The 16,947-nt window shown below is 44.1% G+C and overlaps 1 protein-coding gene across 1 annotated transcript; it reads right to left on the reverse strand.

Moving 5' to 3' along the window:
- Positions 1-2,433: 2,433 nt before the first annotated feature.
- gpr37b (G protein-coupled receptor 37b) lies at positions 2,434-14,884 on the reverse strand. Its single transcript, XM_054753812.1, has 2 exons — positions 13,642-14,884; positions 2,434-7,168 (listed from the first exon to the last, which is right to left on the reverse strand). Exons 1-2 carry the CDS (start codon positions 14,521-14,523, stop codon positions 6,353-6,355), a joined length of 1,698 nt encoding a protein of 565 aa, XP_054609787.1. The 5' UTR covers positions 14,524-14,884; the 3' UTR covers positions 2,434-6,352.
- Between the last annotated feature and the right edge of the window lie 2,063 nt (positions 14,885-16,947).

A 16,947-nucleotide genomic window follows, 5' to 3' on the forward strand; every position in this document is an offset into this window, starting at 1 on the left:
TTTGTTGTATTACACAGAGGTTACTGTTCATTAGCTTTGCAAACATTAATTCAGGTACTTCACATTTCTTAAATGCAGCAAAATTCTCATATCATTGTTCTGTGGCTCTTTCAGTTGCAACATATCATCAGGCTTCTGGCCCACTGTTTTGACTGGACCCTGGAGGAGGATGGGGGGGAAAAGGAGCTTTTTGAAGTAACAAAACCTCATTAGTTGCTCCCGGACAGAGAGAGGGCATTTAAGGATAGGCCACTTATTATTGCAGCAGTGGAGCAGGTGGGATATGGGTGTGTGTGTGTGTGTGTGTGCGTGTATTTGCATCTCTGTGCACACGCACGCACACACACACACACACACACACACACACACACACACACACACACACACTTGTGCTCCATCGACACGACAAACCCTTTCCTTCTGCTCAGTGTTTTCAACGTGACAGCTCATTTAGTTTCCTTACATACAAACAGTTGTGTCCTTATCGCAAACACACATGCCCGATTGTTGCCGAGGATGCAGCAGAGTAGAAAGACTGTTAATGGCGCCATGATAGCATTCATCACTTGTGTGGGCTCCTTGAGGAAAACTGACAGTTTGGGAGCAGACTGTAAGGCTTTTTGTTTATTAATCTAGAACATGTTATGGTAAAGAAAAGAACAAAGTGTCTACATCTCTCCGTTTTATGCTATAGGTGAGCAATCGCATTGCACATCAGGTATTAATCGGTGATTAATTATTAGCGTGGTATTTTATGTTTAAAATATGCTGTGGGCCACTAAAAAACAACCTTTGAGCCTCAAATGACTCCCAGAGCTGCACTTTGGACACCACTGTTGAAAAAATCCTCCTGTCGGTTGCCAAATAGAAGATCTTTGACTTGCATTTTTTTCAGTCGATCCTCAAAAATAACAAAGAACACCCACCATATAGAGGATCTCTAACGATCATGTTTTGCAGTGATCCTCAAAAACAGCAAAGTGCACCCATCATATCATGGATCACTGACTTGCGGTTTTGCAGTCAATCCTCAAAAATAGCAACACGCACTTTTCATAGAGGATCTTTGATTGGCATGTTTTGCAGTCGATCCTCAAAAACCGCAAAGTGCACCATCATACAGTGGGTCTTTGACTAGTGTTTGTGCACTCGGTCATCAAAAACAGCAAAGCACACCAGTCACATAGAGGATCGTTGACTTGCATGTTTTGCAGTTGATCCTCAAAAGCACGCAAAGTGCCCGTCACATAATAGATCACTGACGAATGTTTTTGCAGTCGCTTTTCAAAAATAGCAAAGCACACGTGTCATAAAGTGGATCACTGACTGGTGGTTTTGCGGTCGGTCATCAAAAACAGCAAAGCACACCAGTCACATAGAGGATCTCAATTGGTATGTTTTGCAGTCGATCCTCAAAAACCGCAGAGTGCACCATCATACAGATGATCTTTGACTAGCGTTTGTGCACTCGATCATCAACAGTCGTGCAGTTGTGCAGTCGATCCTCAATAACAGCAAAGTGCCCCGTCATTTAATAGACCTCTGATGAGCGTTTTTGCAGCGCATCCTCAAAAACAGCAAAGCACACCCGTCATATGGAAGATCTTTGACTCGCTTGTTTTGCAGTCGATCCCTCAAAAACAGCAAAGTGCCCAGCCATATACTATAATAGATCTCTGACAAGCGTTTTTGCAGTCGATTTTCAAAAACACCAACGCGCACCTGTCATATGGAAGATCTTTGACTGGCATGTTGTGCAGTCGATCCTCAAAAACCGCAAAGTGCACCATCATACAGTGGGTCTTTGACTAGCATTTGTGCACTTGGTCATCAAAAACAGCAAAGCACACCAGTCAAATAGAGGATCTTTGACTGGTTTGTTTTGCAGTTGATTCTCAAAAGCACGCAAAGTGCCCCGTCATATAATAGATCTCTGACCAACGTTTTTGCAGTCGATTTTCAAAAACAGCAAAGCACACCCGTCACATGGAAGGTTTTTGACTCTCTTGTTTTGCAGTCAATCCCTCAAAAACAGCAAATTGACTAGAGCGTTTTGGGGTCCATCCTCAAAAACAGCAAAGAGATCCTCAAGAAGAGCAAAGCGCACCCATCATATAGAGAGGCTCTGTGACGAGCTAACAGGTCCCCTGCTGTTTCATCTCTAGTGGAATAGCCTCTTTGGATAGATTTCTTCTTTATCATCACACGTGTATTCACCTCAGTGGCAGAGCAGTATTGATATTGTATCCAGTAACATGTAGTATCCATAGCAACAAGATGGATTATTGCTTTAAATAGAATGAAGAGGATGGAGGGAGTTGCCACAGTGAAATGAAATAAAGGAAGTATCTTCTCATTGTGGAAATGAATGGGAAGCATTAAGATTCATACATTATTCACGGAGAAATTAAGGAAAGTGTCACAACGCAGACGCTACAGGACACAGATGTCACGTTTAGGCTTTTAATGGACACTTTTAAAGATTCTCTCATAGACAAAGGGACAGTTTTTGGCTATATAAAAAGCTAGATTTAGAAACCAGTGAGCAAGTTAAGACATAAACAGTGCTATGTGCTTATTATAACATTTGCAGCCACCAATCACTAGTTGTATGTTACACAAGAATCACTTCATCAACAGCAGAGAACTACACACCGAGCCACTTACAATCCACGGTACTCCTTCCTAAAAGTTGCTTTTCTGGAGAATTAGGGAGGTCAGTTTGACTTTTGAGTCGCAAAATCCCGACTTTTAAGTGGAGTACGAGTCGTGCTCAGATTTGCACATACAGTAGCACCATGGTAGTTAATGGTACTTGAACAAGTCGGATTGTAGGACTGGAAGAGGCAAACTGACCTGACAAGCACTAGTAGTGTGCTGCTACCACAAGACACACACACACACGCGCGCACACACACACACACAGAAGGTGTTTGGCAGTGCAGAATCATATACAAAAAAAGAACTTGATTGTGAGACACGGAATACTTGGAAACATTGCACCTGCACGGGTCGTGACGAGCATAAGGCCTAATTGATTTTGGTCAGTCAACAGTGTCGTCCCCGTGAAGCGATTGCTAATCAGAATGGAGAAGAAACGTGACCTCTGCTAGCTGCTTTAAGCGTCTCCGTCGTAATCAATACGGCTCCTGCTCTGACATCAGGCTGTAATTCCTGCATGCAAAAGTGCTAACAACGGTGTCATTTGATAGATTAAAATCATGTACAGGAACAGGAGCAGGAACATTCTGACCTTTCCATTTGTTTTACCTTTTGTCTTGTTTGTTTAATTATAATGTATAACATAAATTACTGTGAGTATTATTTCTATATGAGCATGGAGTCAGCGTATCTAATAAAACAAAGCTAGGGGTGTGAGTGTGTGTGAGTATATTTTCTCTTATTTATGTCTTATATGTGTAATTGTCTCTTATTATCTCTACTATATTGGTTAATATTAGTGTCACGGTGACTATAGGGGTTTTATTTAATGTCTAGAGGGCTCTAATAATGTTAACAAATGTATTTAGTAGGTCGTAAACAGGGTTTCTATACTCTAACTCCATTTATAAATCCTATTTCGCAGGAATTCACTTACTACGGGTGCGTCAATTAACCGCGATCTGACCTTTGATCTGTGATTATGGCAGAAACCGGACCTCATCTTTTGTTGACTGCCTTTCAAAATGAATATGGATCTTGCTTGAATGGTTTATGATTGATACAGAAACAGAACACTCTGTGATTACCACCACTTCCGAACATCAGAACATGATACCAACGACCGTTAATCTGATTTTTCCTTTGTATTTTGCACAAGAAGCCTTTGACTGGTTGACAATTGGCTCACTTTACGGGGACAACAGTTGATATTATATGAACGTAAACCACTTTTCACCAGTTCTCAGTTGGCTTGATTGTAATGAGCGACACATTTATCTTGCCATTAGACGAAGTAAGAAAACAGATTTACAGTACAATACATGTCACTTTGGCGTTGTTTTACATGCTTTTGCTAGCACTGGACTCGCTAGATTTTTACATTTAGAGTCCGAACCGTCACAAATAACCACCATTTGTCTTCTTGAGCACAAATGAAATGTGCAGCTCACTTGCTGGCCAACCTAAGTGGATCTGATTGATTTGTTATTGACAGCGCATTCGTCATAAGAGCACCAAAGAGAGAACCATTTAAATATATATTTATACTGTATATACAGTGCAAGGCGTAATATGATACAACAGTGTCTGCTCCATGTTGACTACTTTATATTATCATCCATTAGTCCAGTGTCAAGCTTTTAATTCCACATGTCTGAGACCAGCCCAGTGATGTCCAACATATACAAGTACATACAGTGCACGTAAATGTGTTTCATATGTACAATGTAGATGCACACTAGGATCGTCTAATAACGGGCTGTATTAAAAAATGTAGCTTTAAAATGTATGAAATTTTGATGTTTCTCTTTATCTGGGATGTGGTTTAAAATGTGCGTACCAACACGAGGAGAGTAGATTTACAGTAGATATTGTGTGTAAACAAAGTCCTGTTTCGTGTAGGCAGTGTCAGCCGACTATGATGTACAGTGGAACCTCGGTTAGCGTCCGCCCCCGGTTAGCGTGCTTTCCAGTTAACCTAAAACATTTTGCTTCGGTTTACTTATACTTTCCCGTTAGCGAACAATACGGAGCATCTTGGCGTGGTATTAATACACTGCGTGAGTCCAACTGTGTTCGTATTTTTACCACAAAACATCCTTAGCTTCTAACAAAGAAGCTAGCTTGTTAAGTTACACAATGGCAGCCAGAAGCCAGAAACCAGAAGTCAGCTACGTAACCCATCTATGATGTCATCGCTCTCAAAAACACAAAACACGTTTTTATATGTTCACATACATAAAACAATTCTAAATACATACAAATGAGGAATGAAAGGCATAAATGAACATTTAAGATGACTTTTACCTTCATCAACGACGTGATTGTTGATGTGACACAAAGACACAATGTGGCAGCGAGACACAACGATGGACGCTATCTTCCTGTTTTGTCATGAATGATTTATTCAATTCAAGAGTGTTTTTCACCGTCTTTATCAAAATGCTGGCGCTTGAAACTTTCTGTGGCTCCATTGTGGGTTATTGAGGTGAGAAACACTATTGAACTCAAGAATAACTCATGGCAAAACAGGAAGGTGGTGTCCGTGTGGCGTCTTGCTGCCACGTTGTGTCTTTGGGAACAGTCACATCAAGAATCACGTCTTTGATGAAGGTAAAAGTAGCCTTAAATGTTCTTTTATCCCTTTCATTCCTCATTTATATTGGAATTATATATATTCCAATATATTGGAATTGTTTACTGCATGTAAAACTATAATTGTAGCAGGCAGTAGGCATCCTTCTGTCTCGAGAGACAATGGTAGCGCCCCGGGACAGGATGCAAGCCTGGGCAGAGTGAATGGAGACCATGTGCTTGGTCCGAGTGTTACAATTTGGAGCTGGTTTTGGCTGCAGGAGCAAGGTGGTTGAAGGGTCTTGTCAAGGTGGTTTTTGGATGACCTGCTCTACCTCCTGACCCACGGCTGCCCCAGACCCCGAAAACTATAATTGTAAAACTATAAGAACATGTTTTGTGTTAACACTTTTGGCTTTCTGGGATGGGTTAATCGGATTTACATGATTTCTTATGGGAAAAAATTGATTCAGATAGCATCTGTTTTGGTTAGAGTTGGACCTTGTGGAAGACTTTAATGATGATAACCAAGGTTCCATTGTATTAGATTTGATGCTAATTTTTACCAATGAAATCCACATCGGATGCATCTGGTTTCTACTGGATTAGTGTTCCAGATGGCAGAGTGAATGAAATTTGAGTTCACTTGTCTTTAAGAGCACCGCAGGGCATTCATTGCGCATCGTTATTTGTAGTGGTTCTTTATGTTAGTGTTGAAACAGTAGCATGCTAACCTCAGCCAAGGCAGAACTGTAAACAAAAGAGTTTGCTAGTTAGCAGGTTACTTCTTGAGGACTACTTTAACAGAGGATTTTTGACTCGTGTGCATCATAGTGCAGTGCAGTAGATCCTTAAAAACAGCAGTCTTCCTGTCTCAGAAGATCTTTGCCTGGCGTTTTTGCAGTAAATCCTTAAAAACAGTACAACGTTTTTGGAGTGGATCCTTAAGAACAGCAGAGCACTCTTGTCTTTGAATGTAGTAGGTTCACCATTGCTGAAAACGGGTAGATTTCTGCTTGGCGGTGGTCGTCGTAAGTGAATGCTGGGCATGGACACTGTCCCTCATGCGCCTATTTGGACATGTGCCTGGACCGGGTAAGGCAAACGCACCATCACCTTAGCAGTTGGACCCGGCCGGCGTGTAGTTGCTCAGCTCGCGCCGTATGGTGCTGAACGGCGACAGCTCCAGCTCGGTGGTGCACTCATGTTCGTTATCGTCACTGGCCGTGGTGGAGGAGGGCGTGCGGCTGCAGCAACAGCAACAGCAGCAGTCCAGGAAGGCCCTGCCCAGCGGGCGACACAGGAGGAGGAGCAGCACGGGCGTGACGGCAGCCCGACAGAAGAGCAGCAGCTGGGAGAGTAGGTGCAGCACGGACATGGTGTGCTCAGGAACGCCGGCCGCCATGTACACGGACACGATGTTGCAGATGTTCTCGGGCACCACGCATGCGCCGTAGACGATGGCCAGCGCCACCACCGTGCAGTTCATCTGGCTCTCCAGGCGGATCTGCTTCTTGTTGCTGCGCACGCTGGCCTGCTCGGCGTGGCGGATCTTCCTCGCCGTCACCAGAGAGCACCCGATGGTGAATAGGGTGGGTAGGCAGAAGTAGCAACCGAAGCACCACCACAGTCGTGCGCCCTCGTAGGTCAAACCTAAAACGTAGAGCATATCCGGGAGGGACGTGGATATCCGGATGATGCAGCGTTCCACCGGAGGCTCATCCGGGATCTCTGCGTCTTCCACCACCAGCTGGCGGATGAGCAGCTCAGGTAGCGCCAACAGGAGGGCTCCGATCCAGATGACGGCTAGTTTGGCGGTGGTGGAGGTGCAGTTCTCGATCATCTCATAGTACATCTGCACATTGGTGGCCGCGCGGAAGCGGTCGATGCAGAGGGCGCACAGGGTGAAGGTGGTCACGCCCAGGGATGCCACCTGAAAGGAGCAGAGAGGATGGCATTAAATGTAGAACCCATTCAGGTGATGTGATGTGACACTCTTTTCAAACTCGTAGTTGACACTTTCAGATCCAAGTGTTTACCGGGAAGGGGATAACAAAGAGCAGACACGTGTAGCTCCACTGGCTCAATCTTAAAGAAGTTGATTTCCGTGCTAAATGAAGACACGTGGCGAGGACGTGTGACACACAACAGAAGGCCGCGAGCCGCCATTAAAGCTCACTGGCAGGATTGTTTCCCGTGCTAAAGGATCTGTTGGATTAACAGCCAGTTTGGCAGCCAGTGCGGTATTCCTCTACAGCAGCTGGAGCATGTCCTCGCACGAACGGTCTCCAGCACCAAACCTGCCAAAACAGCCACTGATCTTCATCCTTTACATCCTCTTCACTCTGTCTCTGGCTTTTGTACCTGTGACTTCCTCACCCTCTTGTTCCACATTAAACATCCTCTGCTCCTCTTAAATAACCAGCCCCCTTCCAGTCCCTCCTGTCATATCAGATTTAATTACCTGCATCCCAGATGGCCCCAGAGAGCCTTTGTGTTGCTGCTAGAAACGTAAACCTCCTGGACAGACATCCGGAATACTAAGAGCTGCACTCGAGGTACTGAAGTATAGGAATACAGTACTCGAATTACAACCCAAAACTCATTACAGTGTTCTCCCGCTACATTGCGGTTCACCTTTCGTGGACTCGCTGTTTCGCAGACTTTTTTGTGTGTTTTTTAGCTTGGCAGTGTGACTCTGAAGTTCTGTATGTTTGCAAGTCTTATCCCCGACAACACCCGCAATGTCGACGAAACGTTCTGCACCGTCAAAGGCACCTGCGGTCGCACCCAAAAGGCAGAGGAGGAAGAAGAAGTTGCAGCTGTAGAGCACCATCACGGAAGGAGGAGGAATATACAACGACAATAGAAATATGTTTGAACAAGGATACAAAAACGCTACATTACAGCGGAACGGCGCCAGGACGACGAATAGGCACGGTCAGAAGAGTGAGTGAGTGAGTCACCTAATAACGTCTTGTGTCCAACCTCGTAGGTTGATCATTCAAATTCTGATGAAGGTTTGAACTTTTTGGAGTGTTTAAGCAAGAGCCAAATGTGAGAAAATGTTAATGCTTGCCTGAGAAAAGTCTATAAAATGTATGGTGAGGGGTTTTGCAGCCTTAAAACATAATAATTGTTAACAAAGAAAGTTGGCTATACTTTGCAGAGTTCACTTATTGCAGGCTTTTTTCGGGAACCTATCCCCCGCGATAAACGAGGGAACACTATATATAACAACGTAACTGTCTGACTTTTGTAACCAGTACAGTGGAACCACACTTTGCGTCATTAATCCGTTCCAGGAGGTCCAAGTCAAGTCAAACGGAACACTGCTGGATGCTTAATAACAGGACAAGACGGGCGCCATATTGCTCGCTGACTCGCAAATTTATGTAAACCAAAGCAAAATTTTGCCGTAAATTTTACATTTCATTTATTTTCAATTTAATTGTAAGAAACACGCTAACCAGGGCGTACGCTCACCGAGGTTTCACCGCATTATACATCAACATAGCAATTACACAACCAATGTTGTAACAGCGGTGAGACGCAAGCTACTCAACCAGCATGAACACCACAGATGAGTTCATTGTAAACAACAGCAAACAGCCGTTCAGCAACATTTGAATGTGCATGCAGAGGTAGACACATGACCACCCATGATAATGATAATAAATATGATGGAAGCTAGCAACCTTAGCGGTTGTTTGCTTTTGTAGACCGCTCACAAAAGGAGACTTTAATTAAATAGAGGTGTTAATTGCAATTATGGTAACTACAGAAAGAGTTTTCAGTCCTTTGGGAAGTCTTTCTACAAGCCTAACATCTTAAATACCCTGATTTGTGTATTTGTTTTTTTGTTCCAATGCAGGTGTGGACAACGTGCAGGCCGAGGGCCATCCGTGGCCTGCCCTAGCGTTTCATCTGGCCCGCCGTGCAATTTTAAAACTGAAAAAAACCTCAGGATCTATCATGAAAACCCCACACATAAGAATACTGTTCCCTAACCCATGCATTCAGGCGCCTTTGGCGCTAATCTAGCACGTTTATTCCCACACGTGGCTGCCTACAAACACGTCACATCTGCACACGGTGAATATTTCATGGCTGGACGAGCGTGGCTTTTTAAAAAGTCACGCGGCGCCTTTGATCAGTGCTGCCGAGGCGCACCACAAACAAGCTTTGTTCTCCAGAGAGAGTCCAAAAGTCAGGGCTGGTGGCGTGACAAAGCCGTGTTAGTTGCGGGGACGGGATTTCATGCAGATGAGGCAGGGAAAACAAGCAAAGACGACTAGAATGAGAGAAACGAGCCACGTCGTCTTTGGGGTGATTGCATTTGGGGGCTATTTTCTTGTTCACAGCTGAAAACAGCGCCTTCATTCAACCATTTTTAAAAAGTCATTTTGGTTCATGAATAATTGATACAATAGGACAGGTAGTCTGGATCCAGGAGTCCGGCGTAGTGAATTTTGAGTTCTATCCCGAGTACAGCTGTTGTTTATTCACGTTGTGGTCATTCATTTGAGCAGCAGGTGTGTCCCTTTGTGTGTTTCTTTAATAAAAGGTCATTAAATTCCTGATTAAAGGTCCAGAGAGATTAATTGGGTCCTAAGAAGGACTGGTGGAGGCTGTCTGGCCACTGTCACTGTCAGCGCTAATGAGAGTCATCACGTGATGAATGGGGGATAATGTGGACGCACACTTACAGACGTGTGCGTAGGCGTCAACGTACAGCAGACAGCCATCATCCATCTATCAGCCTGATGGATGGTAAAAGCCGCAGTTAAAGTATCATGGCTGGTCGGCATCCAACATATTTATTGACATCTGCATGGATCGGTTGTTGCTGTGTTGCGCAGTAAAGTTCTTTGTGAATGACCGTGTGGTCTTAGAGAGCTACGTTTTCTTTTACAATTTCTCATGCACTCCAGATTATTCATTTAGAAAATGTACTTGTTATGTATTCATTGAATGTTCTTCAGCCTTTCTCCAATTCTATTCCTCCAATTAGTGTCCCTATATATATTTATGTACTGTATTATTATTGTTATTTGGCCTTTAGTTAAAAAAAAAAAAATATATATATATATATATATATGTATATATACAGTATGTATATGTATATATATACAGTATATATGTCTAAATATTTTTTTTTTACAAAATACATAGTATGTGACAAACTAATTATGTATGGCTCAGAGTTAATTAGTAACTTGTGTGTTCATAAAAGTATTATATTCCTTTCTACTTTCTCATGCACTCCAAATCATGTTTTTAAGTGAAAAAAGGAACTTGTAAATAAAAGTAGTTTTCATGGACTTCTATTCTATTCCATGCTAAAAAGTGCTGTATATAAAATGCCTTCATGTGATAATTAGCGTAAGTAGAGCTCTCTCGTGAGGCCAAACATCAAAAGCCCATTTAGGGATTCCGTTTTTATAGCATCTCCCTGACAATTTCTCCTGGACAATAAATTCCCTCCTCCATTAAATTGCATCACGCTCTGTGGCATATTACCTTGGATATTAAAAATCTACATTTGAGTGTAGCTGGCGGTAAAATAGCTTTTTCCAGGTGGCTGATGCTTGTCTGCTTTCCAACTTCATACCACTCCATGAAGACTCGTAGAATGAAGTAACCAAACGCTGCTATACTGTACTGTACTGAGTGTGTGTTCCCCTGAGGCTTTTGTCTAATCACAGATAGCTGCTGCGGAGAGAACAGCCGTGGGCAGCGATCAGTGGAGGGGAGGCCAATTCCGCCCATCTGCTGGATGAGCATGCCCCACTAACTTTGCATGCAGCAGACTAGATGCTTAAATATATGCTGCACCGACAGACTGTACCCCGACAAGCTTGTGCTGTAATCGAATGGGAACGTGTCAAGCTGATAAATGCGCAACAATTTCAGCGAGGCCCTCTCTGCAGCTCCATGCAGCCCTTTTTAATAAATCTCACTGTCTGTCTTTGTGCTGCTTTCTGTCTCCACCGGAGCATAGCAGAGGAGGCCTAGCGGGGCGGATCGTACCACACAGCAAAGTCCAAGCGAGGAACAAGACTCTCCTGTCCGCATCGCTGATGTGTCGATATGATCCAAAATGGTATTTTAAAGCAAAACATTACACAGGAAAGACACCTTCAAGGGACTCATTAGATTTATGTTGCAGGCTGACGAGAGACAATTAGCACTAATGTCCCGAGGGGCGAGTCTTTACGCTTGAAGATATAATGTGTCACCATGTGTGACAGTCCGCTTTTCTGAAAAAGTGGCATTATGTCAACACAGTTCTGAATGATCTCCTGCACCGCTTGCTATTTCGGTGGACTTCAAAACAACAAAAAGCTGTTGCCGCTCGAATGTGCTGCTCTGTGCACGACAGACTGGCTTATCTGGAATAATACCGACTGGCCGCTCGCCCAAATCTCTGCTCTGCTGTCGCTCCTCTCCATTGAACAGCGAGTAAAACCAGGTTCACCGAAGGCAGCGTTATCTACAGCGTGATTGTGCACATGTGCCGTGTGGTGTGGTTATTTAGGCTGAATGAATTTGGGTTAAGTGATGAATAATATAATATCTATTACATAATATTGGGGTGTTTGTGTGTTCCACAAGGAGACAGTAAGCCTTCAGGCTGCAAACTCATGGAGACACACGCTGATAGATGATGTTTTTAAAAGAAATGTCCACTGAATAGTCATTTGCTGCAGAGGATGTGTGTTATTAGGGACCAACGTGTTAAGAAACATTGGCTTTGTGGCTGTAGGCAACCTGCTGATGTCTTTTTCTTAAAATCTTCACAAGATGACATTCGCTGCATTTGAAGTACAGTGTATCGCCTTGCAGGAGCAGAGCGGTTGGCTCCTTACCGCTGTTACAACATTGGTTCTGTTGCTGCTGTGCTGTGTTGTGCAATGTACAGTGGATCATTTGCAATGCAGCATTCACGGCCCTGCAGAAAACACATCTCAATCACTATAAATCAGTAATCTTCTCATCTTGTACTTGTATATACGTGATGATGCAGGTCAAATGTACAGCACGCATGTTTTCCCTCGCCGCTTTACGGTTCCAATTTCGCAGGTTCACTCTATCACGGTTTTTCAAAAATATATGAATTAATAAATCATGCAGTTTTGTGGTTGAATACGATCCATTATTAGTCAAACAATATGCATATTGAAGCAATTTGTATGTATGTTTTGCCTAAATTAAGCATTTTCAAGCATGAAAATGGCTAAACAAACAAAAAATACAAATGAAAGGCATTCAGAAGACGCATTCAAAGACGCTGTGAATGATATGTGGCATTGTACACTGGCCACTAGGTGTCAGTAACGTTACTGCAATGTTTGATGAGGCACACAAAGGGCAGACTTGATCACCGGAACAACAGGCTTTTATTGCAGGTTTGAATGACCTCACAACAGGCACAATAATCCCCAATAAAAATACCCAATAATAACACGAGCTACTGTTACGGCAATAAACTCAGCTCTGAACCCTGACATCACTTCCTGTGCACCCGCCACTCGGCTCCCCTAGGGAACACTTTTATAGCAACACACACGAGTGTGAGTCTTATTTAAGTCTTAAATGGCTTATTACTCTTAGGTGACTATAGGAGTGTTGTGTCATCTCTAGAGGTCTCTAATCATGTTTAAAAACATATTTAGAAGGTCGTAATCAGGTTTTATATTCCATTGTTTATGAAGGAATACTACTTTGTGGAAATTCACTTATCACTGTCGGGTCTGAAACCAATTGGCTGAAACAGACGTACAGTTAGGGGTTAAAGCGCCACCTGTTGCTTTCGCATGCTTTTTTTTTAACCACCATGGGTATGATTTTGCGAATACATGCGCAGATGTGATTGTGTGCCTCTTTTTACCAAATTTATTTACCTTTTAAAACAAAAAAACAAAAACAAAAACAAGCTCCTTGAGCTGGAAAATGCGTCTCTTGATACAAAAGCAGGTGTCTTCTGCCGGGTGACACTGATGGAATTGCGGCGAGGGCACAAAAGGGGAAGGAATCAACACGGTGTAAACAAGCTGTCAATCTAAGGCGTGTATAAGGAAGAGACAGATGGCGGACGAGGACAGGGAGGGGGTTTCTTTATGAAAGGTCACCTGTAGGTGCACTTGTGCAACAACGACAAACATTGTCCCTGTAATGTACTACACAGGGCTAACGACTGGACGCTAATGTAACGGATTAGTACAGCCCAGCTAAATTGTGAGAGGGACAAACCTGATGATTTAGTATTTTTTTGGATTGTGCGCCCTATTTTTGTGTCCTGTGCCTTGAGGGATGGGTGAGGCCTGCAGCAGTGACATCCTAAACCATTATCTTGCCATCACTTGCAAAACGACACTACTACCTCCATAGAGACTACGTTACCTCCATGTATGGCACCACTCTGCAGGTGAACTCCCCCAGCAGCCAGGACTTGGTAAGCTCATGGAAGACCACCATGGGCAGGCAGAACAAGATGAGCGCGAAGTCCCACACGGCCAAGTTAGCCAGCAGAGAGTTGGAGATGCTCTTCATGTAGTAGTTCTGGCACACGATGCACAGGATGGCGATGTTGCCCGCCAGCCCCACCAGGAAGATAAACCCCGACACGCAGGTGATGGCGTAGGCGGCGTACGTCTCGCCGGTTACCGGGTAGAAGGGGTTCTTGATCTCGTCCCCTCCGAAGTCCTGCCAGCCGGGCGGCGTGATCGGCGTGGCGTCCCACGGGTTCTCCTCGCGTAAGGTGAAGAACTCGGGCCTCCTGGTGAGGAGGTCAAAGGGCGCCTCGGTGGATGTTAGAGCCACGGGCTTTGGGATGGGTTCCCATGGCGACGAATGAGGCTCCGGGCTTTTGTTTGGGCGGGTTCTCCCCCTCTTCCAGGCTTTCTCCTCTTTTGTGCCCCTCCTGCGACGGTCTCCCTCTGCCAGGCCCCCTCCTCCGCCCATTGAGGAGGGCTTAGGCGCATTGTGGTGTCCACCTGCACTACTCAACTTTGTCCTCTTATTATGGTGGAGGCGCGTCGGGTCCCAGTGGGAGGGATCCTGCACGGGTGTCACCGTCCTATTCGAGTGTGGAAACCGCCTCGAGTTAAAGGTCCCTCTGATGACTGCCTGCAGCTCCAGCGGGGACTCACCTGTGGCTTTGTTTTGGTGCCTCTCCTTCCCACTGGAAGTCCTGGAGGAGTCCTCTCTAATCCATGCATTGCTCCTCACAGACAAGCACACATGTGCATGTGCTAGCAGCACCACAAATGAGAGCATCTGCATGGTTGTTGGAGTTCTAAATCCAAAAAAGCGCACCTTCGTGTCCTCTGCGGCTCCCCCTCCGTTCAGTCAACACCCATGTTGGAGACGGCGCGGAAGCCTCGCTGCCTCAAAAGCAGCATTGATGAGGTGCAAACTTGTGAGTTCCATCCGAATGTGTTGTGTGGCTCTGCTGCATCACTGAAGACGGACCGCATGTGTTGCATATCCCTTGTAAAAAAAGAAAAGAAAAAGGCACACAATCTCAGCAAGGTCCACTGCTCGCAGATGAGAGCAGGGATGGAGCAGCGTCAATGCGGCGTGCAGCCGACTGACTGATGCACTGGAGAGGAAAGAGAGAGAGTGAGGAAGAAGAGGAGGAGGAGGAGGAGGGGCTCGCATCACGCCTTCCTCTGTTCTTGCTCGCCTATATAGGAGCGTGCGATGCAAAAGAAAATGGACTCCCCTGGCGGCTAACCCCGATCTGTCACTCCTCATCCATCAGTGGAACATCCACAAGCCCCCCGAGCAAGCGGACCACGGTTATGGACCCCCACACTTGCTCTCTCTCCCCCTCAGGCGTACATGCCAGCCACGCCCGTGCTGATAAATCTAAAAAAAAACCAAAAATTGAGGTGCTGTCGTATTCACCTGCACATGTCCAGTTGCTTAATAATAATAATAACTATTTGCATTTTCTTTGTAATTAAACAAAAGAAAATAAGCAGAATAATAAAAATTGATAAATACTTTAAATAATAATAATAAAAATAATAATACTATAATAACGGTGGTAACAAAAAATTAATAAACAATAATGATGAATATTAATAATAGTAATGAAAAATAATAATTAGGGCTGTGAAATTCTTTAAAAAGTATTCATATTTTAATCTGATTAATCACAGTTGTGAAATTAATTAATCATGATTAATCACTATGTCTGAAATATGCCAATTTGTACTGTATTTTATTTAAAGAAAGATAACAGACAGGACAGGATTATATACTTTATATTTGTATGTATTAACAGCGCCTAATTAACATAACATTTTAATCAAGTTAAGAGATAGCACCCATCCATCCGTTTTCTATGCCGCTTATCCTCATTAGGGTCGTGGGTATGCTGGAGCCTATCCCAGCTGACTTCGGGGTACACCCTGGACTGATCGCCAGCCAACCGCAGGGCACATATAGACAAACAACCATTCACGTGGACAATTTAGAGTGGCCAGTTAAACTAATGCCCAAGCAGAGATTCTTCCCGATCTCCTGACTGTATGGCCAACATGCTAACCACTCGGCCCGAGGTGACACCCATGTCTGAAAATGTATTTACCTAACACCGGTTTCTTTATGTTTGACTTCGACTTTAACTGTGTTATAATGCGCAAAGAGGAGTTGCGTTCAAAGACACCACGTCATTTAAGTTCAATTCACATGTTTTGAGTGACGTTTCTGGGATTTCCGAGCATACTTACAGTAAATGCAGCAAATTGTACTTCTGCATTAAGAGTTACAGAGTGAGTGATAAGAATATCCACTTGTTGTTTTTCTTTGCATTTGTGTTCATTTTGGCCACGCATACACGCATAACAAACACCCGACACACGTCGGGTGCATCTCGCGGTCTGTCTAGTGACAATGAGGAAGTGTTGTTGCAATGGCGAATGGACTAGAGACGTGTTGGTGAGTTGGAGATACATACTGCATGTGGGGTTGGAATTGCACTGCTGTTGACGTGTCCAGGTCAGAATAAAGTTAGAAAAGAGCGTCAGACTGTGTGGGGAGCTACACTGTGCTGCCGTCTGTCATAACAGAGAGCCGTGGCTTGCCATGATGCGTATGCGTTAATTACTCTAAATAATTTCAGGTAATTCATTAAGTAAATCAGTTACCGCCGTTGACGCGCTATTTTTGACAATAAAAATAAGAATTCAAAAGAACACCATAACTAAATGAAGCGCACCAAGTGATGAATTTAAATATGACAGTGACGCCACGCAAATGCATCACATATGATGCTTGGTCATGCTGTGTGGACACCTCCTACGAGGTGACCTTCTACTTCATCAGAGCCAAATCCAACCTGTAGGCGGGGGGGCACTCACACACGGCCAAGTTTTGCATCATTTTCACACCCTTGAGCCAATATCTCAATCTGACCTTCATCCCGTTAAGCCCACGCACGGGCCCGTTAAACCTCTAAAGCGATGATTCTCAACTGGTGGGTTGCACACAGCAAGTCAAAGTTGCCTTCAAATATGCAATATACAACCCGTGTCTGATTTATTTTTTTTCTGGGAGTAAAATTGAGCAGTATTTTAATCATCATCAACACTGGATTTTGTGGTTTGACATAGAAGGGCAAAAGGTTGCCGGATGTTGATTTTCAGTACGAGCACAGCCTGTCAAAGAAAGCGGGGCCTCGCCTAAAGTTACCACAGG

This window comes from Dunckerocampus dactyliophorus, chromosome 15 (genome assembly GCF_027744805.1).
Source record: "Dunckerocampus dactyliophorus isolate RoL2022-P2 chromosome 15, RoL_Ddac_1.1, whole genome shotgun sequence".
NCBI classification, from domain to species: domain Eukaryota; kingdom Metazoa; phylum Chordata; class Actinopteri; order Syngnathiformes; family Syngnathidae; genus Dunckerocampus; species Dunckerocampus dactyliophorus.